The sequence below is a fragment of the Rhagoletis zephyria genome, unplaced genomic scaffold (assembly GCF_001687245.7).
Source record: "Rhagoletis zephyria isolate East Lansing unplaced genomic scaffold, Rhagoletis_zephyria_1.1 Rzeph_scaffold_05427, whole genome shotgun sequence".
Classification (NCBI taxonomy): domain Eukaryota; kingdom Metazoa; phylum Arthropoda; class Insecta; order Diptera; family Tephritidae; genus Rhagoletis; species Rhagoletis zephyria.
Genome location: NW_016162510.1, coordinates 2921 through 30342, shown reverse-complemented (window position 1 = coordinate 30342; position 27422 = coordinate 2921). Strand labels below are relative to the sequence as shown.

The 27422-nt window shown below is 34.5% G+C and overlaps 1 protein-coding gene across 1 annotated transcript; it reads left to right on the top strand.

Annotated features, from left to right (window-relative positions):
- Positions 1-182: 182 nt before the first annotated feature.
- Positions 183-27422, top strand: Zip71B (Zinc/iron regulated transporter-related protein 71B). Its single transcript, XM_017627728.1, has 4 exons — positions 183-1721; positions 16488-16794; positions 25534-25839; positions 25920-27422. The coding sequence occupies exons 1-4, from the start codon at positions 1569-1571 to the stop codon at positions 26948-26950; spliced, it is 1797 nt and encodes a 598-aa protein (XP_017483217.1). The 5' UTR covers positions 183-1568; the 3' UTR covers positions 26951-27422.

The window sequence follows — 27422 nt, the reverse complement described above, 5'->3', positions numbered from 1 at the left end:
TGATAAAAATTACTTGTTCATATTTCTCGACCAGCGCACCAGACAACCCCACGGGCCACTTTACTTTACAGTATATCGGTCTAACGAAAAATTTGTTTGATGAGAGAAGAATCAAATTAGAGAACAGAGATGAGCACGTTTAGTCATAGCTGCTTAGCTCATTAACGGTTGTTTAAATTAATGCTCCGGATTCAACGGATTTGCTACTTGCTCTATGATTGGCGAATCGAAAAGAGCTATTTTTTATTTTATAATATCTTTTTGTATTTAAGTTTAAAGAATGTGACGAGCAATTCATTGGAACTCAATCTGAGATAACTTAAGATGAAATATAAATCTTAATGATGTATATGTACTATGTACATCCATATGTAAGTAAGTATGTATGTACTTATCAACTTTTTATTATCCACATACTCCTTTCACAAATAACCAAAAGTTGCTCATACGCCCCAGATAACAACGACGAGACATGCGCTACGCTCTCTAAAGCTTACCAAATAAATACTTTAGAATTATTACTACATACTTGCAACTAAGCTTTCTCTCAGCACTGAAAGCAAAGGGTAACGGTATGCAGAGGTATTCCACCTCGACTCTACTACTGCCTCCCACACACAGCCTCTAATGAAAGCACAAGCAAGCAGCAACTCGTTACTTCGAGAAGCGATCACACATGTACATGCATATATAAATATGTATGTTTGTACAAGTGTTTGTAGTTGAGCGCCGATCGGTAAATTAACTCGCTACTGGATTAAAATACGGCGTTTTGAGGTGCATAGCGTTTAATAGTCCGTCAACCGTTCAACGGTACAGCGGAGCAACGAAGCTGGCGCGCGCGTAAAGTAAGCGAATACTTAAGTAAAGTGTGTTGATCTCGATAACAAAAAATAAATAAAAGCTTATAAGAATACAAAAATACAAATAACAGCAGCAAATAAATGACAGTAATGGTGATAGAGTCTAGCGTGCGATCAAATCCAAGCGTTGTGGGGCTGAATTAAAATTAAGCGCAGCACAGCATTTATTTATTGTCAAAAAAGGCAAAGAGCGCCATAAACAGTCGCAAAAATTTATAATTTAATTAAAAAGCGAGACATTTTCGGTTAATCCGTGAGCTGCGGGCACTTTTTGTGTCTAAAACGCAAAACAAATATTGCGAATGACTAGAAAAAAAGTTAGAATTTTAGTACGAGAAAATTTAGAAAATTTATAATGGAAAAAACGATATTTAAGAAATAAATAAAAGAAACGAATAAGTGACGCTGCGAATTTGAGTTTACTCAAGTGCTTCTGCAAAATATTATAAGAAAACTTGAACTTGCCCTATGTTAAAGTGAATAGTAGTGTATAGTAAACGACAAAAACTTTATTTTAACTACATTTAGAGCAAAGTGAAAAGTGTAAAGTCAATACATACTGCTGTTTATACACATTTTTGTTTGTGTTGTTTTATAAATTATCACTTTCCTATTTGCCGCAAAAGTACTTTTATTTAAGCCCAGCTTTTGTTGGGAAATCGTAGTGATTTTCTGCTCCTTCAAGTGTTTTGACTATAACCAAAAATGTCTTCGTCTACGCGTGCGCAAATGTGCTTAGTCATTTTTGTTTGCATCCTCTGCGGAAAGTTGCAGTTGTCGCATGCAGCAACTGAATATAATCGTTACTTGGCGCATATTTTTCAAAAATATGGCACAGGTGGCACAATTTCATTCGAGGTGAGTGGGAAATGAGAATTTGAAACATAAAATATTTACGCCTTCGTTTGGCGATTGTATCGAACCAATTTCCAAACCAAGAACACATTGCAAAAAAACTTTTTGTGTAGATGTTTTTGTAGCAGAGTTTTTAGGGTTTCAAAGACAAAAAAGTTAAGGCAAAATTGAAGATAAAGGCGAAAATGGAAACAGTGGAAAATAAAGTAACTGAAAGGGTAAGAAAATTTATTGAAATTTGTCGATAGGTTTCGAAATAAATTCAATCAAAAAAGATTCTGTTATCGCAAGTTACCGAAATATATCGAATCATCGAACTTTATAGTTATCCATGTTTATTGAGTTATTGCAACGTATCGAGTTATTCAAATTAATCAATGTTTATTGAGCTGGTGAAATTTATAGGCACAGAAACTTAGTTGTCGCAATTTACGTATAGTTATCGAGCTATAAAAATTTACGGGATTATCGAAATTTATTAAGTTAATGAAATGTATCAAGTTATGCATATTAATTGAATTATCATTATTTATAGAGTAAACGAAATGTATCGAGAATCATCGATATTTATTGATTTACTGAAGTTTATCGATTTGTCGAATCAAAAGTGTTTCATTTTCTAAATATATCGAGCTATCGAAATTTCAAGATTATATAAGTTTATCGAGTTATTATCGAATTTTATCGTGTTACCTGAGTGTAACGAGTTAGCGAAATTTGCCAATGGCTCTCGAGAAATATAGAGCTATCAAAATTAAATGAGTTATCGAAGTTTATACAGTATCCAAAGCTTATCGAGGTATCGATTTATATCGAGATGTATTTCCATTTTTGTGTTATCGAAATTTATCGAGCCCTTGAGACTCACAATTAATGAAATTTATCGAAATTAGTTATCAGATTTTGTTGAGTTATCGGATTTTAGTGGTTTATCGGTACATTCCGTATCTGGTAAATTCCAAATCCAGCCAAGTTCCTCCAAAGACCTTCAAAGGTACTAAGAAAAATTGTAGTCACGTTTTACTCCAAATCAGGAGACTTTCAGGAGAACATAAGTTAAACGACGTGACAAGTTATAAAACAGCTCCAAGGGTCCTAAAAAACTGAAAAAAACGGTGTAATTTCGACAGTAACTGGCACTCCTAGTTTTAAGTAATGGATAAGTGAAAAGAAATCAAGTGCGCTCGTACAATAACTTAACCATTGCATTTTTTTCTTACCAGCTTCTTAATAAGTGCATCTCTCAGTTTAGCCATAAGCATTCTGTTTGCTTCCAACACATCCGCTAGGTTCGATGATGCCCAATTTATCTTCCTGACTTGTTAGGAGATATCTCGAGCTTCAACTTCTTTGTTTCACTTGTAGCTTCGTGTTTGCCAATGTGAGTCAATATGGCCCTGTGTCCATCGACAGAAATATCAACAGACGTGGTTCGCTGGGCGGTGGTCAAAGGAACCAGCCTTTGAACTTCTCGCACTATGACCTAAGGCGGCATTACTTTAGGTGAGTGCGATTACACCAGCTGTGTGCCCTCGTAGTTGGTTTTCTCTGCCGTAAAGCAGCTCGTGCGGTAGTTCAAGCTAAACAAATTAGAAAATGTGTTTTCAAAAATTTTAACCTTCAATAGGATAATAAAAAATTACTGCACAATTTTTATTTTGGGAATTATTATAGCACGCTGCGGTCATCTCAGTACAAATTTTTATTCCAAAGTTTGTAAGTAATAAAACTTTATAAATCATACGTTTTTTATATCGAAATGGAAAAATTACGAAAGCATACATATCGTATATCGCAAAAACAAGCGTAAACCACTTTAATTTATGCCCTAAAATGAATATTAAAGCAAAATATGAACAAACGCAAAATCGCTAAATGCACTGAGTCGTGATAACATGTGTGTTTACAATACAATGTCACCGGTATAATTACTGGTAATTACAGTGTCACAGTGCACGTACAAAAATTCTTATTAATCTTTTGCTTTAAGTGTGAAAGAGATAACTTAAAAAACTTTTTTTATTATTAGTAATCGAAACCCGAAAACGAAACGTTGTTTCGAACATGTTGAACAACATCTGGTGAGTTTACGTTTCTCTTTTTAGTTTATTTGGTTAAAACCTTACTTTTTATTTTCAGGCAAATGCCAAAAAAAATGCAACCTCCTGAACAGGTACACAGCTGAGGGGTCATACATACTACCCGATTGATAATTTCGGGAGCTAAAATATCTCCCAAAAGGCCTTTCTGAAAGTCATTCCTTTCCCTTTCCTTTTTTGTATGGAGTGACACAAATTGAAGGGCTTCTGATTTCGCTTTTGTAATACGCTCTTTAGAAAGCCTTTTGGAGTAGTTTTTTTTTTAAATGTTTTAATTCATAAAAAAATCATAATCATGTAAGGCACTTTTTCAGCCCTTTTTGGGTAAGTCCTTTAGAGCGGTTTCAGTAAAGATAGCCTATCTAAATCTTCTAGTTATGCATATACAAAATAGCGGAAATGGTCAAGAAGCGCATTGTAGAATATGTGGAAATTTGGTAATGGTTGTAAGGCAAGCATTCAAGACCACGTTAAAGGCGACAAAACATTTTTCCAAGTTGCATAACAGTCAAAAGAAATTTCTGCTTTTATAATTAAAAAAAATCAAATTTTGAGCGTTTTGTACAATCACAACTTCATCAATACGCATTCAGTTCTACGAAAACTATAAAGCTTATAATAGGTGTATTCGCGTATTCTTCCAGGAGGAAACTCTCAGCAGCAAAATTATAGTGAATGTTTATCTGATCTCTCTCAAAGAGAGAAATGTTAGCAAAAGTACGCGAACGCAAAACCAGCAAAAACTTGCAAGTTTTTAATACAGCCGATCGAAATTTTGTTTACATACAAAAGCACAAAACAGAAAACATGAAAAGAATATAAATTTAATTATATCAGAAAAATGAAATGCCAGAATCGAAGCAACTGTACTTATGAGAAATGTATGGGTACCATATTCACTTGTATCTTCGTCTTTGATTTGGATGATAAGTGTCCTGGTCGATGGGTTCAGGCTTGTGACAGCCCTAGCCTACATTGCTATTTAGAATGAACTATCGCTTTAAAGTTAGACGAAGACGAAGACGAAGACGAAGACGAAGACGAAGACGAAGACGAAGACGAAGACGAAGACGAAGACGAAGACAAAGACAAAGGCGAAGACGAAGACGAAGGCAAAGGTGAAAACGAAGACAGGGACGACTATGAATGCAAAACTGTAGACGAAAACGAATACGAAGGCGAATATGGAGATGGAGATTAATACAAATGCGAAAGAGGAAACGAAGTCACAAACGAAAACGACTGCAAAGCGGAATACGAATGCAAAAATGGAGCAGAAGAAGAAGATGAATACAAATATGAATTCGAAGGCGAATGCAAAGACCAGGAGTAATATGAAGTCGAATACGAAGGAATATGAAGTTGAATATGTACATAAATATTTATTAAGTGTAATAAAAATGGAATGACGAATTCTATGAGCTTCATATTAACTTGAACAAAACGATCTGTCTAAACTTGGCGTGGGAAACTGGCGTACCTTCGCTAAGGAGAAAGGCAATTAGCGATTTTTTTTTCTTTATAGATCCAGGCGAGAAAACAGTTGTAGTTCCAAATAGGGAAAAGAGGGCGAAGTGTATTTATAAGCGTAATTTTTTTACCTAAAAATTATTTTTTCCAGTTTTGTAAATTAATTTGACATTCTTATTTGCTAAACTGAAATTCATAAGATAAAGCAAATAACGGAATGTATATACATATACAATTCTTAAACCAGAAAGGTTTAATTTATTTGAGCTAAAAATAGCCTTTTAAAAAGTGAATAGATTAATGCACAATATTGTCACGTTAAATTTCAATTTCATCGTGCACTTACATATTTGCACGTTTATATGCACTCGTATATATTTACATACCTATGTATGTATGTAGGTACGTGTATGTATGAAGATACATATATATTTTTATAAAACACTTGTCATACTTCCTTCATGAAATTTCTTTTTAAATCCGGCAGGTTTATTCTACATGTGTACTTAGATACATATGTATGTATGTATACATATATACTAGACCATACCACCTTACAAGTAAGCAAAAAAATTTCGCCATACAAACCTGAGTCTAAAGTATTTCTGCAAGAAAATTTCGAAAAGAAACATTTTTTTTTGCCGAATCTAGTACGACTAGGACGACTTTTTACATATTTCGGTGGCACCCACGTTCGGCAATGAAATTTTTTGTCTAAAATAGTTCCACTCGAATAATCGAAATACTTTTTTAGCAAAATTTGAATTATTTTTGGTTAGCTTTAATTTACTGGCCTTAGGGTGGTACGTTAGGATGATAAGAACTGAAGAACTGATATCTGGTGGGTAAATACTAGAACGGGGTACTTGAGGTCAATGCTTTTTCAAAAAAAAAATAAATAAAAATTCTTCTGAAGATAAAAATATCGATACATCACACTTTAAGATCCTACTTTAAATGCCGAAGATATAACGAAAAATGTAAAATCGACCACAAATAATGAACATTTAAGAAAGTGTGAACAAGACATCGAAAACCATAGAAAATATTTTGAGACATAATGCAAAATTATGAGAACATAAAATTATGAAACATAAAATTTTGATGGGTTCATTACAAAATAAATTTTTTTCTCGAAGTTGCTTTGTTAATCGCGTTTTATTTTTTAGAAAAAATGTTGTCTTTTCATTGCCCTCTCCTTAGTATTTGTGCGTAGAGGGCACTCAGAAGGAAACATTTTACGGTAGAAAAGAAAATGACATAAAATATATTCGACACAGGGGTGTGCGGCAAACTTTTTTGTCTGCTACAATCTAATGCACATACACACATGTACTTTAGTGAGTTTCGGTCTTCATACACAAGAAAAAATACAGTATTTACCCCTTTGAAACCCTACGATTTTGGTACAGTAAAAAGCTTTCACCTTAGCCACGCCTCTAAAGCAGACAAAATGGTTATTACTTTAAAACGTGTAATAAACCAATAAAAAATATGTAGATATGTACGAGTATATTTGATAGCTATGACACCAAAATCCTCCTGAAGTAGGCTTTCAAACTAGCGGATGGCGTTTATAAATTTGTTCTCATGTTCCAGTCTAATGTAGCTTAGCAAGTGCAACACGAGCATATAGTCAATGGCTTCTAGACAGGTCAACTATCCGCTGTAGTGTTGACTATCTAGGCACGTACATACATATGTAGTATAAGCATGTATGTAGACATACATACATACATAAATATGTAAATTGTACACCTCTTATCAAACCCCACTGTCTCATCTTTTAATGGGGTCGTCACTACCTACATATATTCTTCTCACTTGATCTTCAAATCTGCTCGTTCTTACGGAGGTGCTACAACTACGTTTAATATCAGTCGCTTCTCGAATTTCTTTATTTTTCATGTTTTAAGAGAATTTCTATGTATGTAGTATATAGGAACGTATGTGTGTATATACGAGCATGTATCTTCTTTGATAACGACGATGTGATGAGATTTTATTAAATTTATGGCCGTAGATTTTTGCACACAGCGCAAGTGATTATGCAGTGTTGTATTTATCTCTGGTCAAAATACCCTATAACGAGCCATGAAGATCTTCTCGTACTTTGGTTTACATTTTGGGCGCCTTAAAGAGCGACTTCTTGGTATGTTGGGGCAGGTGCGTCGTATTTTGAGGTCTAATGGTGGCCTAGGCCTACTGTTCGTACCATATATCAGGAACTGTTTGTGGCTTGTGCCATTTATGGTTCTTCTGTTTGGTGTAAATCTGTTATGACGGTTGTGGCAAAAACATTTTGTCGTACCAGGTGCTCATGGAATCGCCTTAGGAGGTCATAGAACGCCCTATGGCTTTCCGGTTAAGAAGGGGCATGGAGATGCCGTTGTTGGATGGGTGCCGCAGAGTTTACTCTGGCCTGATCATGGGTACTGCCCTTGGAGAGTACCGTGGGGGTTGTGATTTAAGACTTAAATTCGGGTAGAGTGGACATTTGTTGGCTCGATGTGGGGTTGTATTGCAACCGGGTGCCGCACCCATAGTACGGCAGAGGTTTATATAGGCCCTACCAAGATGGTAAGTGTGTGTTAAGCAAATTTTGTAGTATTATTTTATTAAGACCTAAGACAAAGCTAAGAAAGTATCCTCCCAAAGACATGGTACTTTGCTCTGTTATTGTAATATTTCAACGGTAAACACTAATTTTTGGAATATTAAGTAATTTTGATATGGTAATTATTTTTATAAATTCCGGTCCGAATTTTACTATGAATATTTTAAGTAAAACAAGGCCAGAACCAAACCAGGAAGATAGACCAAACAATCTGAGGCTATGGCTTAAAATTAAATGCTAAATATAACCTCAAAACGGCTAACCTGCTAACATTGGTCACCACTTCTTGTAACCGCAATTCTAGGTACCATAGTAACATTTTAATTTATGCAGCTTTGAAATTTTGTAGAAATTTTGGTGTTGCATATTTCATGGGTCAATATTTTCTTACCATCTTATGAGATGGTAGCAGAATTTACCGGTGCGCAGCGTTATTTAGCGGTAAAAAAAAAAATCTTGATACCAACGCAGAATAGGCCTGTTAGAAAAGCGTTCCTTTACAGCAAGTAGTAGCTATTTTCTTAAACTCCCCACCGCAAAATATCATACATATGTACATACATACATATATGACCACCGTTACATTCACAGATAACACGCCGTTACATATCACAGATAACACGCTCTGAAATCGGTTATTTGATAAGCACCATACTTCAATTGCATTTAAATATGTAAGTATGTATGTAGGTGAATCGTAAGTAATGAAGTAGAAACTAAACTTTTAGATGCATAACTGAGATAGGAACTAAAATTCTTTTATTTACATATTTAATTCGAACGCTATGCTGTAAAATGAAAATTGTTTTCTGTTTCTGCATTCAGTTCTATTATTACGCCTAATTAACAGTAAGATTATTACTTAAACAAACACTAGAATAGATGTATGTAAATATATTCATACGTCTGTAGAATGCATCAGAGCGTCAAAAAAATTGTGTAAGTAATAATATGAATGTTGGTTAACTAAACTATTTTTATTTCATAATTAAATTTTATTATATTTATTAAGATTAAACAAAGCCTTGATGATAAGTGTGGATGGCTTTTTTAAGAAATGCTTACTTACCAATATATTTTTGATGTGTAAACATCTTAGCTCCCGGTATGGGCTTAATTTGCTTCTAGTGTCATCATAAACCACGCAGTCTTGGATCTGAGTCTCACGGCTAGTAGATTTTTCATTGCTAATTTTTAATCAACGCCATTATTACTTTTTTATTGTAATTGTAGTTTTTGTGTGTGTTGAAAACATCTGCTCAGGCAGCTCTTGGAGTGTTCAAGAGAAAGATTCTGTGGAAGATTTACTGGTCACGGCAAAAACCGCAGACAAAGGAAAGATGAGCTTCATGAGCAGGGAACGGATTTTTAGGACCCAAAAACCTATAAAAAAGGCAAAATAAAATAACGAAATAGGCAGGAAAAGGCACTAGGTATTGCAAAAAAGGCAAAAAAAGGCAAAACAAAATAGCGAAAAAGGCAGGAAAAGGCACTAGGTATTGCAGAAAAAGCAAAATAAGGCACTAAAAAGATAGAAAAACCGAAGAACAATCAAAAAATACATTTATTTTAGAAATGTTTATATTACAAGTAAAAAGAGAAAAGCTATGAACTAGTTTCATTATATGAAAAATTTGTACTATGAATCTTTGACTATTTTATCCTTTCGGGTTTCTAACTCATAAAACTTTAATCTGTATAGTTGTAGTAACATTGAACCACAAGATGCATTTTGAAGTTCTCTGGCGGCATTTTCATTCGATTTTCGCGAAGAAAAGCCTTGAATATACTAAATGTGTGCTCGACGTAAGTTCATACAAGTGGAGCCCAATTTAAATAAAGAACGTCTGAAACGTTCATATTATCAAAAATAAGTGCGTTTTCCTCGCCCTTTATAATTTTATCCACACCCCCTATTGTCTCCAAGCCTTCGTTAGCTGAGAAAACGGCTTTGAATTTTTCCAACACCAATTTGGCAAGAGGTCCCTGCGCTTCTATAAGCCGCATGGGCACTGCGTACATTTTTTAATCTTAAAAAAAAATTGTAAATGCTCACTTTTCACTTTTTTAAAGGTAGAAAAGGCAAAAAAAGGCAAATATCCTAAAAAAGGCAAAAAAAAGGCAAATATCTTAAAAAAGGCAAAAAAAGGCATCATCAAATGTGTATATATGGAATCAGGGAAAGCTAATTCGTTGACATTCTTAATCGAATGTACTCTATCTCTTTAGCAGAAAAAAAGGCAATTTCCATAAAATCCGTTCCCTGTTCATGAGCTTTACTATGATACATATAGACATATTGCGGCAGATCAAAATAAATCGGCTCCTTTGGGTGCTATGATGAAACGACTAGTTAGAGAACGATTTGGCTTCACTTGCCATTTCAAATTGGCGTCAGTTAGCACTGAAAATAAACGACTATGTGCCAATACGTTTAAAATACCGCGTGTATTTCACCTATTTTACAACTTTTTAATATGTGTTAAAAAAAATTAAATAACAAATAACCCGTTCAAGAAATTTGTGATATACATATTTTTCCATTATGAGAAATCCCCGTTTCAAAAAGTATTATTTAATAAGACATCATTAGTCAACTCGTAAACTCTTTCAATTAAAATGTGCATTAATTTAAACTATGTACATATATGAGTCAGCTTTGCGTTTTTTCATGCCGTTTTCTATAGCAAATTAAATTCTATGGCACATATTAAAAAGATTTAAATAATGTGTATGTATGTATGTAATAAACCGGAAGTAACTAATAAACATTATTTGGTGAGAATTTTTTTCTGAATCGGAGAAGTAAAATTTTCCTCTGATATTAACGTAATTAAGTTATGTTATACTTAGCTTTATGTTATTCTTAATGCACAGAGTTATCCATTTCGACATTTCGAAACCGACGTGTTCTTACTAGATATTTGCGCAACTTTGCTTTAAAGCAAATCTGTTTCTGTTAAAAACGCCAAATGAGGTGGCATGCTGTTTATCGAAAGAAGATCATTTATTTCCTTACCATTTATCAACAAAATAAAAACTACATTTCTCAAACGAAAGTGCACTACCAAGTTAAAATAGTCGTATAAAATTTAGAAACTAGAAAATTTTAGCTCATGAAAAAATAGTTTGAGCCAAGTTTGCTGGCCGAATGACAGGTCAATTGGAGAGGAAATTGCAAGTCGTTTCTGGAAAAAATTTTCCAAGCAGAATTGTGCCACATGGTTGCATTTGGGAGCAAATAATTTGAATGGAACAAGCTCGTTAGTATGAAAATTACTCAAACCTCAGCGATTTAGTAATGAAGGAAGTAAGTACATTTTTGTTCACTTAAGTAATTTAGATAACACCAATTTATCTGGAAGATACTCGTCTTAAAAAACAATCGCAGTATGGTCGCAACCCTGGTCGATGCCCTTATGAAACCCGATAGAGTGAATTCAACAATACGAGTTTCTGTGTTTTATTTAAATTCAGCTTTGAGTTCATAATTTAAAAAATAATTAAAATCAAATAAAATAAGATAAAATGAAGTAAAGGAAAAGAATTTAACAAAATAAAATACAAAAAATACAAAATACAATAAAGTAAAATAAATAAATGAAATGAAATAAAACTAAATTAAATAAAAATTAAAATAAATAAAGTTAAGTCAAATGAAATAAAATAAAATAATGTTAAACAATATTTAAAAATTTCATTGAGCTTTATTTATGCCGTTTTTAATGAAAAACGTTGTGGTAAAATAACAACAATTTATACATGTTGATGTTATATGTAAATGCTATTTCGGAGACACCACATCTCCCCTTTAAACTTCTTCATCGAGTTCAAACAAAAGCAACAGGATTAAATTAAATTAAATTTGATTAATATGAAATAAAATAAAATAAAACAAAGTGAAATGAAATGAGATTACATTAAGTAAAATAATTTATGAGAAAAAAATTTAATTAACAAATATAATACTACCAATAAGCAGATTTCTTTACTATTCCTTTTAACTGCCACACAAACAATCCAAGTAAATATTTTTTTTACGTAATCAGCAGCTTTTAAAAGTCTTGGCAAAATTCGTGCACATATTTATAGAATCACAATTGTTTATAAATGAACAGATGGACAATATAAATTCAATAACCGACATGTGTCAGTTCATAAAGAACAATTAAACGCATGAGTGGTCTAGAATAACCTGAATATTTTAAATAAAAAATGTGTAACATCCCTGCAAAAAATTGTGCGACTAATCTCTAAAGAGAGTATTCCAAGATTATTCTTAATCGGGTACAATTGGGCATTAATTAGTCGCAACTAGTCTCATACGGGTACTAATGGAGGTCAATTAGTCTCCACTCATCCCTTATGGGTATAATTGGAGATCAATTAGTCCCCAACTCATCTCTAACGGCTACTATTAACGATTTAATGATATGTACGCACTTAGTCAATAAAATTCCATGTACGGCGTTGGCACACAGAGAGAGTATTCGCCTAACAAAACTGAGCACCCCGGTTCGAATCTCAGCTGGCGCAAATTTTTTTTTTATTTTTTAAATTGACTAGTCGCTTTTTGTACCCGTTCGGGTATAAAGGTGAACAATTAGTCTCTTCATAGGACATGCTCGAACAAAAGCGAACAGTTCATTCCATATAAAGAGATCAAAAGTGGTATTAGTCGCATGTTCCTTTGCGATTGCCCCGGAGTCATCCCAGATTAGTCCCATTTTTTGCAGGGATATGCCTACATATGTATGTACCTAAATGTGTATATGTATATAGTACATACATATCTGTATACATATACCTATGTACATAGACACAAGTACAAACATTACATTCACTTTCAATCGAAATTGTGCTAATCAGCCAGTTGCTAGCAGCCAGCAGCCAGCAGCACCGCCGCTAAGGTGCTAGTTTCCCAAACGTCCAGGAGTGTATGAAAGTAATTCCATATATGATTGCTTATGAATTCAAAAATGCTGCTAATGCCGTTGAGCGCGACATATCTATAAAATTAAATTTGAAGAAAAAATAATAATTGTTATGGCAAAGTTTGCATGCAAATATGCTAGATATTGTGCGAGTGCAAATAAAAATTATACACGTAGCATATGCATAAGTATGTAGACGTATGTATATATGTATTTGTTAGAATCTTGGCTACATATATGCTCGGTTAATTCTATGAGAATTTGTATGCATTTCGCATAGAATTTACACTTTTAGTGTCGCCACCGTCAGCGCCTCCAAAGCGGATGGGTGGTGTCGTCGTCGGCGGGTCGGTTGCTATTTATGTATGAGTATGTATGAAAGCATGTGCCTTGCAAGGAAATCCTTTCTGAAGTCATACCCATAGTGAATTCCTTTTATTTTCATAGCAATCATTCGGTTGCAGTCTTATTTCACTTCTTTGTAAATACCTCAGAACAATTTCAGTAGTAAATATATAGATAAGTAGTCTTCTTAGCCGCAGTTTATAGCCCTAACGTACGGCACTGGAAAATAAATGTACCAAACGTTTTTCTTTTTTATAGTACCCATTTCCAGTAGTTCATACCCTACTAAGTATGTGGTTCTTGGTAGAAAATTGTAAACTCTTCCAGGGTGCGATACAAAGATTCATACCTTCATTTTTATAACAAATAAAAAAAAAATAAAACTGTATAAAATTTAGTAGTTTTCATCTAATTCGCTTAACATTTTGGTGCGCTATCCCGCTTCCTACATATCTTAAAATTGATGTTAATTAGTCTCGCTTAAAACTCAGCTCGCGAATATATAAATATTTCGTGCGTCCAATTCGATCCTCACCTACTTACATACCTACATACATATGTATCTATACCTCAGGCGTATGCGTTGCCTATATACATATGTACTCGTAGCTAAGCGTGCGAACGTTACTCAAAACGCATGCGTGACTGAAATGAAGCGTATATAATGCCAATAAACTTTTGGTATGTTTTTTTTTTTTTTAGTTTACCTTTTATTGGGATTTTCTATTGAAAAGCAAATATTGCAAAACTATTGTTATTTATATTTGTATGCCGGTCAAATCGTTTGTTACATTTTAAGGCTATAAACGCAATAGATTAACACATTTTTTTGTGAATGCAAATATACACAGCAACAACGATAAAAATTATGTATGCATGTTCAAATAGTAGATGTACGCAAGTATGTATGTATGAGTGTGTGTATATGTATTAACAGATGTATGTAAATTCATAAGTGCGCCTGGTTATTAGTTTTTAACGTTTCGTCGGTGGCTCTCAAATGAAGGTGCGTAAAATTAACAACTGTACTACTGTAGTGTGTAATGTACATATGCTCATACATAATTACCAGCCGCTGTTCGCTTGCCAAGCAACCTATATACCTACTAGTAAGCATTCGATTTATTTGTATCGCTTTTTTATACGTAACCCAAACTATATGTTGTAAATCTTAGCCAAAGTTGTTGGCGAATTATTTCAAATTACATATTACTAGCTCGCTGTTTTAATTTGTAACCGCTTTTTTTTTCTAATAGTAACTTAAATTAAGAGTGTAAGAGCCTTCAAGCTTTGTATGGGGCGCACAGTGTTAAACGCATTTTAAAGGTCTGATCAAATTAAAAATTATCTTGACCTTAAAACCGACATTAAAAAGTGCAATTTTGGATTTATGTATTTTTCCTTTTTTGACTTAAAACACATGCAATGAACTTTTTACAAAAAAATTTTAAATATATATTTTTCATTTCTTGCGTCAAGGACTCTATTTCCATGGCAAAAATATGCTTAACACTTTTTAAAATTTCATTGCATATTGTTTTTAGGTCAAAAAAGAAGAAAAATGCAAGGCTTCTATTTTTGAAGTTAATTTTTAGAGTCAAGATAATATTTTTATCAAACGATAGTATTCTTTCTGAATTCTCCATTTCAAATGCTTTAAAAACTCTGTTCTCGATATATGAAATTTTGGTCCCACAAAAATTTGTATTTTTCACACTGTGGGGCGTATACGTAACATTTCCATACTTTCAATTACTATTCAATTTTTCTGCGCTATTTTGTAGATATTTACATAAAGCGGTGAATTCATAGTTTAAAAGCGTTTAGCTAATGCTTTAGTTCGCAAAGTTTGTTAGTAAAAATTGTATGAATATTACTTAGAGTGGCGCATTTCACACATAGTATATAGAAATTCCGTGACTGAAAATCAGAAATCTCATTATCTTTGCCTATTGGAGCGGAAATGTGGATAATATCAGTTGTGCACGGTAATTAAGCAGGGAAACGTTTAAATAGGGCAATAAAGTAAGCTGACTTTTCAGCAACGCTTCTTTGATTCCGGCCAAAAATTAACGAGCAAATTAGAATAGATCAATGGCACATGTTCATAGGAATAGAGAGTAAAAAGGGCAAAACTACAGTGATCATAATTATGTCAGCCGAGTAAGGGGACAAAAATCTTCCTTAACGATTTTTTTTAGAAAAGCAAATAAAATCTGTGGAAATTTGACAAAACAACTTTCATTTCTTCAAGATCCAATGATCGGATCTAAATCAAATTATTATGGGACAACCTCGAAGGAACCACCTTTTTATTACCGACCTTTTTATTTTGAAGTTGGTTAAAAATAACATGCAATTATTGAAGCAACTTAGAACCGAAAAAGTATCGGAATCCTAAAGTGTCATAACGAGTCATATTGTCATACTTAATGGCATAAATGTTAGGGTAAATAATTTTAGAGTAATTTCGAGTCATTACAATTGTGATTCTATGGCAGTAAATATGACGGTTTTGAATCCCTTTAATAAAATCTTGCCTAAATTTTTTTTTTACTTAAACCTATTGTCTTTTTAAATTTTAAGAGAAACCCAACATATTACACAGGTTTTTCCTTTACATATATATCTCATAAAAACAAATGCCTTTCATCTACGAATTAATTAAAATAAACTATCAAAAGCCATCTACACAACTAAAGACTCATTATGCGGGTTTTCCAAAGAAATAAATGAATTCAATTCAAATAATGTTGCATGTAAATCAAGTCGTAGATCAATAAACTCATAACAAATAATTCAACGCAAAAAAAGGTTATTCTTATGAATAAATAATTTGTTTACAATAGTTACAAGTTAACTAATTTATAATTTTATTATTGCACTGAAAACAAATATTATTTCATTTTTCATATGCATACGGCCCAATGATTTATATTCCATTACACGATACCTGTGATGTCAATTAAATAACAGTAATTCGAATTCGGTTGTATCTACATACATATGTATATACAAATACGCGTGTTCAAATATTGTGACGTCATTTATTTATTTATTTATTTAACAAAACAAAACAAAATCAATATTTATTAGTAAGAAGAAAGTAAAATTTTACCGCAAAATATTTATCAACTACTCGTAGCCATTAATAAATAGTTAGCGTGCAATTATTATATACCATTTCAGAAAATAACAAGCAACCACTTCTTAAAAATTAAAAAGTTTTTAGTAAACAAATGTTCTCATTAACTCGCCTTAAGCTGCATAATTCTCAAGGTTATCATTCCCTATCTCCTTACAGGGTCTCGAACATTTGATGTACAATCTAGGCTTGGGACAAATCGAATTTGAACCTGAACATACGATTGACCAACATCGTCCAAAGGGTTTTAAAACATCGGAGCGGGATGATGATCCAAAGTTGACAGCTTACTTTGAACAGCAAAGTTTGAAATTATCACCGGCCGATGAAGATATTGCAATGTTAAAGGAACGTGATGCGATGCAGAAGAATACAGATGAATTAGGCCTTCTAATTAGAGAGAAGGAAGTTCTGTTGGAATTCAAGGAGATGCATGATCCAAAGCATCGGCATCCGCGGGAAAGTGGTAAGGAGACAAAGGTCTAAACAAAATTATTCATTTTTACGTAGAACATAACAAAATCAATAACTATTAGCAAGTAATATGCTTAGGGGTTTACTATATATGTAATGAACTCAAACGAGCTTTTAATTCCATCACATTAAGGACCGTAGGGTCGGTAAGATCGCATTTACTAAGATCTTGCGTACCTCTGCGCTACGTAACAGCATGGACACGATTAGTTGGAACGAAATGGAAAGGAAGCGTGGGTGGCCTGAACTGCCAAAACCAACCTTTCCAAGCACTCGGGCAGTATTGCCAGTTGTATTAAGATGAAGAGACAGGATTTAGAGGAAAGGGATATATAGGTGGGGTGGGAATTCATTGCTCCTCTACAAACTTACCTGACTCCTTTATGAATCTTAGCAGTTTGTTGAGGGAAAGAGAATGTATCTCATCCATTCTCAATACATCCGATCCAAAAATGAACCATCTAAGCCTGGCGAAGGCTGGACAACAACCGGTAAAATGTTCTGTACTATCCTCATTCTCCAAGCAAGATGTACGCAGTGAATCCTCAATGATGGCTATGGTGACCATATGTCATTCCGATGGATTGTGACCCGTAATCAGTCCTCCCAGGGCTTGTAGATCACGTCTTCTTTGCCTGTGAAGGAATTTTACTATCACACTGTAAGGACTTTTCAGGTGTCAAAACCACACCAACGGCACTCATGAGTTTTTTTATGAGATTTTTGATGTACCCGATCGTTTCCACTATGCTTGTCCCTAAAATTGGATCCGGTCCAATTGGACGCTCCATAGAACTGCAGTTCGCCAATTCATTTTCCAGTTCGTTGCCTTGAATACCAAATTGTCTTAGCACCCGCACAAGTTTAAACTCATTCCACCTTGTAACGGAGTTAAGCCTCAACTTACATTTATGGACTATCTTTGAAAAGGTGGAAGCGGTTTCCAAGGCCTTTAGAGCAACTTGGCTGTCACTGCAGATCTTGACTTTATGTACGTGTCACCTTTCACCAATTTCACAGACTTCCAAAAGAAAGACCGTTGCCATTGCACCCAAAGCAGTAAAGCATCTGAAATTACCATCCGGAGGCCATCCAGCTCCAGTACCATTTTTAGTCTTTGAGCCGTCTGTATAAAAAGTTTCCCCGAGAGCGTCTGGATCGTTTCATTGCTCGCTAATAGGAAATCTAACGACATACGTTCTTCCAAAAGAGACTCCAGGTATCAGTTTGTCAGTAGGTGCCAAAATCAGAGGGCATTGTACTGACAACCTTCTAAACAACTCTCTGTGCCCGTAACTCTGATCGTTGCGCGACAATCAAGAGCAAAATCGACGCGATTAGTTAAATGTAGAGTGTGATTTTGGTCCATGGCGGGAGAGCCCTATTGGTCTGGTCAAAAAGAGCGATAACAGTTCTGAAGCCACACTCTTAAGGGCCCATCAGTTGGTTCTTAAAGGGCATCACTATTTTAGACTACATCATCGATAAGCAATATCGATAAGGCTCATTCTGTGATAATAGGGGAAAACAATCGAATTTTCCTTTGTTTGGATGGACCAAAAAAAAAATGACGCCAGATGGCGGGAGTCGAAATAGGTGAAAATGCGTATGAATACGAGTGTTTGGAGGTGCAAACCATCGCTCGACAGATGCCATTATGGGCCATGGTTAAGCTTATTTCTAAAGCAGAAAACAATTCATGGGGCCAATAGATATATAAGTGCATGCATATCTCCTGTCTGTGGCCTATAACTCTGTTTGTTGATTTTGACTATTATTTTAATTGTTCATTCATTCATCATCCCTTAAAATTGCTCAAAGAATGCTGCTTATATCCTAATGAACTTCATTATTTATGGATCAATGTTTTTTTGAAATAAAAATGCTATAAAATAATACACTTGAAAATAAGAAACTCTGAGCTCTACAATTAGGCTGGCAACCTTTATGCAAAAACCTTGAAAATTACACACTATCATTGGTCAATTCAGCATATTATAGATAATCAGTATGACCTCCACTTTGGCGGCAAAAATTAAATAATAATAAGTTGCACTTTCAACAAAGTAAACTCTCACTAAGCGAACAATTTAAATGTCAATTTAGTGACGTTTCTTTCATTCATTGTACCTTGGACCCATCTACTATTTATATTAGGCAAACCATTTACAACGTTGCATGCCACTGTGTGAGAATAGACATCTACTTATTGAACTCTTAATTTATCTAATTTGCATAATAAATAGTATGTTTGTGTGTCCATAATTTGATGTCAATGTGACTTTTACTTTTCAATAAGAATAAACGAAAGTTACCTTTATTCGAATATGCAGCTATGACTTCAATCAATAATAATTGTCAAGTACGGTTCGAGAAATATACGATGGTTCGAGAGTTTGATGAAAATTATGTCGAGTGTCTTGAAATTTATATACGTACATACATTTACTTCATTATATCCTCAGCGAGAAAATCATTTGATACTCATAATTACATTGCGGCGTACTTGCTTAATTATAATACTTCAATAGACTTTAAAGAGACACGCGCGTTCACAAATAAGTATATTTGAGTGCCTAAATATAAGTAACTTTGTAGTATACAATGGAAAGATTGACACACAAGCATGCGCTTAAATGGGTACATTTAACAATAGCAAATAATTGGACTTCATAACACAATTATAATTCGAATGATAATAGCTTTTTTCGCGACATATTTCGTAGTATTAGTTTATATAAGCACAAAACTAAAACTGTTTCAATGTCATTGTGAATTTTAATGACAGCTCTAGCAAGATATTCCCATAAGATGTAAGCTACAATGATGATTTAAACAGTGCTTGAATAAATTTGCATCGCTTAACCCTTATGTACTAGGTACCAGGTAGCTGAATTAGATGTTGAAATATAATAGAATAAAACCAGCTCTGTGTGAGATATCAAAAAAATCGTTTTTTTTTCAAAGACCCACGACTGCCACTACGTATGGAATTAAGCATCGGTTAAATGTTCGCCATGGCTTTTTATGATAGCGCTTATCCGAGTGGTATAATTTTCAATCTGCAATCGTGATCCCTGCAAAAGCTGGATGTCTTAAGAGAATATTACATACAGTGATCGCGAAGCCTAAGTTTTAATTTCCGTTAAGCTTCCACCCATCCAGGTAAGTTTTCAACGGTGTTTCCTTCTAACTCCTGACACTCGCCCGCTCACTTCTTGACAGAATAAATATGAGAGGAGAAAGATCATTGATACCAGTCTAACCATGCAGTGTTCCTTGTTTTCAGGGATGAAGTTGAAATCTTTAAGTATACTAAAGCGCCCGAATCACGAGTCAGCTACTGTGAGCTCCCAGTGCCTGTAAGTCTGCTCGTAGTCCTCGCTGCAGCGATTTCGGCGGACACTGCATCAAGTAGGATGGTCCTAGAAACCTGTAGTCACTTCTGGCGCTGACACGTAAAGGCAATTTACAGAAAGGTGAAAAAAACGATATTCAGTATCTAGAACGTTTTCANGCTTTATACATGTACCGTATTTTTTTGTGTCTACCATGGCGACTTTATCACCATATTACTGAAGGACTCACGACTTGTGTATAAGTTTCAGTTTCGATATGAATAAAACATTTTTTACAGCCATAACCTAAAAAAAAATAAACCAATAAAGGTATTTTTAAAATTTTAGTCAATAAACTCACTCAAGGGCTTGCATTTCATCAAACTTGCAAAAGGTTAACGCTAAGGATATATAAATCTGAGTAAATCGGGTAAAGTCAGCTGCTGGTATTCACTGTTTTAACAACAATCAGTTCAGTACTTTTTTGTTTTATCAACTTTTTTTTGCATTGTTATACTTTTATGCGATTTGATTGTTTTTTTTTTTTTTTGTTACTTATCCACATTGTTTATTTAGTTTTGTTTTTATTTACCTTTATGCACATTCTTTTGTGTCACAAATTTCCATTGCGACTACTCGTACGCAGGCAGTGAGTTTCTCAATGCACTGTCAAGTTGTGGCTCTTCCGTATGCAGTACACGTCGTATGAGCAACTGTATTCGTGCGCACTTGCATGTAAATATGTTTGTGTGCGTATATTTAGGTCTCACTTTTTTCGTTTTTTTTTCTTATTGCATGCATGTCAGGTTGACTTAATTACACTGCTTTTCCCAATGCCCTGTGGGAAATCGCTATCAAGATTAGTAAGTATTAGTCCAAAGTGTGTCCTATGTATTACTGCAAAGATAAGATTACACAAGTAACTTCTGCGCATCCCATTTCGGCATTAAAGTGTCTCGTTAATTTATTCACCTTAGTCATTATTTCATTCTTTATTAGCAATTTCTAGCAAAACATATGCGCATGTTTTGTTTAATTTGAAATTTCGCGAGATTTGTTGTCTAATGTTTATTTTTAACTTAATATTAGTATTAGCTCAAATAAAGAGATAAAATTTTGGCCATGCTATATAGACAACACCTAAATTTTTTTCTTTATCTAGCACGTATTATATTTTCCAAATCAGTCAAAACAACTTTACCTTAAACTTGCTCAAAATTAAGGACAAATAAAGATAAGATTTTGCGACAAGTAATTCATTTCAAAAACTAATCTCCACGAAAACAAACGCTCCCATAAAACAATTGCAAAACAGATTAAAATGTTAATATCAACCGGAGTCAAGGTGTCAAATGAACTCAGGAAGTATAAAAGGATTTATTGGCACTTTGCCAGAATCCATTTAAAATATTTCGATGGCTTCTACATATTCAATAACCTTCCATCTGCACTTTTCACAAAATAGGGCATTTGTGAACAAAAAAAATTATCAAAGTATCAAATCTTACAATTTAGAAAAAAAGTATCAAAAATGATACAATTGTATCAAAACGGCAACGGTGTCCCGAAATGTCAATAGAGGCACACGGGGCTATATTTTTAGACTCCAGAGCAATCTCATAAATGGCAGTCTCAGTGGATTTACCTGGTTGATAGGCAAATTGGTGCTTGTTCAGATGCGGTAACGACATACTGATGCAATATTTTTTCCATACCCTTTACGTAGGACGAGGTACATAGTCTTAAACGTATAGGTAAATTCCCCCTTACACTACTCATTTTCTACAGAAATCGTGCATATATCATCAATCCACTTTTTGACAACTACAACTAGCCCACACGTTCCTCCATTCATGCGTTAACAACATTTATCAATACAAATAAGAAATTTAAGCCATTAAAAGTTTGTAAATGGAATTATTATGCTAAGTAATTTACAGACAGTTTGACAATTAGTTAGTTTTTAGTGCGAAAAAATATAGCATCGACGCAAAACATGCGTAACATACAAAATAACAGCTTCACTTTGAACTGTCAGCTTATAAATAAATACTTCTGTTGCTGTACTATAATTGACATTTTGGCACTTTGCCGGAATGCATACCATGCACGCAGACGTAAAGGCATGCCGCATCCCATTATGGTTCAACGCCGCATTTAATGTGTCTCAAGGTAAACGAACGGACGGACGTGGTTGACAGGCGGTGGGGCAATTAAATACTAACTGTGAATGCGTGCCTCTACTGATAACTCTAATTACTCGTAGTTGGGTTGTCTCGGGAGTGGTGATAAATAAAGCATTATAATCTTAATGCATTTGCTATGCAATTGGACGTCAGTTGAGACAGTTTTTTTTTTATCTGAAACAGGTTAGTAGCTGCAGGTTCTGTTTTATGGTGTTGAATAAAGGATTTTTACTGTATTTATTTTGTGCCTCCTAATAAGCGGGTAAAATTTTCATACATCTCTAATTGAGATTAGGTGGTTTGTTTTGCTTCCGCATTGGACAGAATTTATAACTGACGCCTGACTGAGGTTGATAAAAATTTAAATGCGATTAAGATTAACATATATTTTGTGAAATGAATTTTTGTGCCACAATTAAATGCAGCTTGCGCAGTTTATAAGATAAAACTATTTATCTATGCGATATGACATTTGCGTAAGGCATTATTTATACCTATCATATGTACGTATTGCGCTCCCTCGACTAGCTTTTGAAGTATTACAGCGCAATTCTGGCAACTATCTTGAAAGCTCTTTACTGTATTTTGAAAAACTAATTGAAAGATCTGCTAACAAGGAGGTCTTGGCGTTATGCTGTTCCCCTATTAGCAATACTTTTTTTAAGTACATAAATTAAATAAAAAATATTAAATTTTTTCTTTTTGTAACAGTAAAAACAAACAAACAAAAGACAATTTAATTAAACAAAAGTATACAAAAAAAACAGTAAATCGAAAATTAAAGAAATTGCTTCTACAAATTACATGAAATTAAAAAAACATATATCATCGTTTAAAGTACAAAACCGCCTATCATCAAAATGCAAACCCGCATATGTGAGGTTGCATTAATTACTTTGTAGAAAGTAAAAAACACTCGGATTTCCAAATGGTTCTTATTTACAAAGCAATCGCATTTCTGGCGAGTATATTTCAGGGCGAATGGATAAGTCTTGAGCCAAGAGCTTGTGTGCGCAAATCCAATTTTTGGCAAAAAATGTCAGTTACGCGGTTTTGCAGAACGACGATACGTGGTTTTGTACTTTTAACGACGATATATATATGTGTTTTTGTTTTTAAACCAAATTAAATCGAAAGAGAAGAAAATAGTACTTAATAATTAATTGATTTTTTTTTAATATTTTTATTTTTAAAACAAAATCTAGAAATTAAAATAAAATCATTTAAAAAAAAACAACAAAAAATTAAATAACATCCTAAACATGAAATGAAATAAAACTATATGTATTTTCTTTCGAAACAGAAAAATTTAAGACCAAAATAAAACTCGATTGATAAAATAACAAATGGAAAAAGAATTATCCTTAAAATATAATGAAATGAATTAAAAACAAAAAACAAAACAATCTTAAAAAGAATAAAAATATAAATCCATCTGTCTTTCATTTGTCTTACGAAAGACTTTTTACTATATAAGAGCTTCCTTGCCAACTCTTATGTTGTCAGCAGTCGTTGCTTGAGGTAATTCAGTGAAAACCTCTTATGCATAACATTTTGCTCGCGCTGCTCCAACAGTCAAAATGGCCGAGTTAGGAAAGCATTGGAGTGCCATTCGAGAAAATATCCTAAGCTCTAATCCTTCGGCATCGGATTTTTCAAAAAATTTTTTCTTCTTTAACTTAATTTTATTTTGATTTTAGGGTTTATCGTTAAAAAAATATAAAAAAAAGTTTATTTAATTTAATATTTAGAAGCTTATTTTGTGTATTTTCTTTTCTTTTTTAATTTAAATTTACATCCCTTTTAATTTTTAGTTTTTATTGTTAAAAAAATAGTTTTTTTTCATTTAATATTAAGAAACTTATTTTAATTTTATTTTTTCCTTTTTAATTTTGTATTTCTACTTATTTAATTTTTAGATTTTATTGTTTTAAAAAAGAAATAGTTTTTTTAATTGCATTCAATTTTTAGAAACTTGTTTTATTTGTTTTCTCTTTTTTAATTAATTTATTTTTTTATTTATATCTCTTTTAATTTTTAGATTTTATTGTTTTAAAAAGAAAAATAGTTTTTTTTTATTTAATTTAACTCCTAGGAACTTCGATTTATTGATTTTGTTGATACTGGGAACTACCTACCATTGGTTTAATCACATCAGAGAGTTCTCGCTAACAAACTCATCGACAGCCTTATTTCCAGAGAAGTTCGATGGTCAAAAATCAAAATATTTCTTAGCTATTCGAGAGGCGAATATTTAATCATTTGTGTTCCACCTTTTTTATACTTCCGATCAGCTCATAGGGCTCTTCTGGTCTATTAAGTAGATGGTGAGGTCCAAGCTTACCCTGCCCCTGCTGACTCTAGTGCGCCCTTTAACCGAATAAGTTGGAGTGGCCCACTGAAGCTTCCCTCTTTCTGTTGTGGTCCTACGCTCAACTCGAATTGATCTATAGTTTGCGTAGAAAAATTTCGACGTATATACTTATATAGATCCAATTTCTGGGCAAGATCCGGTGATCGATTAAGTCCAATGTGAAAACTTCCCTGGCTAACTCATCTTCAACCTCATTACCGGCAATGTTGTGGCGATCATGTACCCAAGCTAGGTGTACTTCCAACTGACGCCCTAATCAGAGTGGAAAATACTTGCCAAGTCAGGTAGATTGATTAATAATCTTAATCCCAGGTACTTAGTGAAAGCGCTTTCTCCAACTTTATTTTCTAATTTGGAGCCATGGATGTATTCTTGCGGAAGTATCAAATTTATCATTCCAGTCGGCTCTCGACAGGAGAAGAACTTCGAAGGGTCTATATACTTTCCCCAAAATTTATTGGACCATGCCTATCCTTGACAGCGAATTTTGCAACAGAGACATAATAGTTTTGGAGAACTCTCAAATTTGTGTACTCAAAAAGCATCGCTTTTCGACTACGAGGTCTTTGAGAAGCTTCCTAAATATTTGTAGCGAGTAGCTACGTGGTTCAAGGACATGAACCTAGGGGCTAATATCATCAAGTCAGTTCGCACCACTATTTGTAGACTATTTAAAAGGAAAATTGCTGTTGAAGGTATTTTCCAAAGGGAAATTCCGCTTTTACTTCACTGGATGAATTGACCACATGTCTTTAGATTCTTTACCTCTAAAATAGAACTCCACAATTAATAAAGGATATCCTATTAATAAAAATTTTCGCTTTTGTTTTCAGATGCCTCCATGGATGACACACCCTTATCGCCGAATGTTTGCCTATCCCCAAAGTCAATGCTACGTCTAGTCGTCGACCATGATGACTTACACAAACGTAAGCTATACAAGACCTACACATCCGATGGCGTAGCGAAAACGCACAACTCCGAGGCAGAGTATAATGAGTTCATCAACCAGGTACAGTTAACGCCAGTGGCTTTTATGAAACTCTGCCCAGCGCTGTTAGCGCAAATCGACCAGCATGTGTGTGTGCGACCAGCGCCGCTAACAAATGGCGACAACCCCAAGCAGGCATTGTGGAATGGTGAGTGAATATGCAATAGATACATACTTAGAAAGACCCGAACTTGCTCTAACCACTTTTTTCTAATTTCTTCCACGCAGCTTGGATTTACGCCAGCATTTCCATATTCATACTCTCCGCATGTGGGCTGCTGGGCATCCTGCTGGTGCCGCTGATGAAAACAATTGCCTATCAGGAGATCTTAAAGTTCCTTGTCGCTGTGGCTGTGGGTACACTGGCCGGTGACGCATTGATGCATTTACTGCCACACGCTCTGGTGCCCGAACATGGCGCGCATGAGTCTAGCACAACAGAGTCTGAACACGACACTCATGAGGCAGTTTGGATCTGTGCATGCGCATTCTTCACTTGCATTTTTATGTACATACTGGAACATACCTTACCGCTGCTGCGAGGCGAGAACGCCAAAGGACATGGACACAGCCATTCACATGGCGGACACTCACATACACATAGTCATGCGCACGCACATCACAGTGAGCATGCGTCAGCTGATAAAACGTCCAAAAATGGAATCGATGCCGATAGCATGGTGTCACCGGTCAACACCGACGCCAAGGAAATCAATATAATGTTGCACGAAACCAAAAAAGATGAAAAGTCGCCATCACGTCCGCTCACACCAGTAGCCTTTATGGTTGTCATCGGTGACGGGCTGCACAATCTCACCGACGGTTTAGCGATCGGTGCCGCCTTTGCCAGCGATCCAGTGACGGGCATGGCGACTGCCTTTGCCGTACTCTGTCACGAACTGCCACACGAGCTGGGCGATTTCGCGCTACTCCTGCAGACGGGAGTGTCGCTGCGACGCGCAGTCTACTTGAACATTGTCAGCTCTGTTTTGAGTTTTGTGGGCATGGCTATTGGGTTGTTCATAGCTGGCGCGCATGGAAATATGACACAGTGGATTTATGCCGCCACAGCGGGCTCGTTCCTCTACATAGCGCTAGCCGATCTGGTGCCGGCAATGAGTGAGGCGGAGACGCATACGGGAGATGCTAAAAGTAAACTTAAGGGTACCCTCATACAGATTGGTGGCATGCTGCTGGGTGGTTTTATAATGTTGGCCATTGCTGTGAATGAAGAGGCGCTGGCAGAGCTTTTTAAGTGAAGAATAAATGTACCCCCTGGAGAAAAATGAGTATAAATGGATGGCATACATTCCCGAAATAGCATTTAAAATATTTTGAATGAATTTTTGAAGCACAGTTTTGGTGGACTAATATTTACCAACTAGTTCCGATATTCTGTAAAGTTTGTCTTAAGTGTTAAAGTATTATTAATTATATTTTAGTTAGTTTTAATTTTTAGCTCAAAAGTAGAAACGTATAACGAAACAGGTAGTTTTAAAGAAAAGATTACCTTAAAGTGCATTGCCAAGTATGTATGTTTATTATTTGTACATTAGACTGCATTACCAAAAAAAAGTTACGGTTTTCCGCCGGGGTTACAAAACCTATCATATTTGAAGATGTCCACCAAAATATATCGGAAAAATATTCAAATTTACGTGAGCTGGACCGATTTGAAAATACCGCCAAAAATGGATTTATTTTATGAATAAAAATAGTTTTTAAGAACTT

Coding starts and splice junctions, on each gene's coding strand:
- Zip71B (XM_017627728.1), top strand. CDS start 1,569: ATGTCTTCGTCTACGCGTGCGCAAATGTGCTTAGTCATTTTTGTTTGC. Junction 16,795..25,533: donor TCGGCATCCGCGGGAAAGTG/GTAAGGAGACAA, acceptor TTTTGTTTTCAG/ATGCCTCCATGGATGACACA. Junction 25,840..25,919: donor CAAGCAGGCATTGTGGAATG/GTGAGTGAATAT, acceptor TCTTCCACGCAG/CTTGGATTTACGCCAGCATT.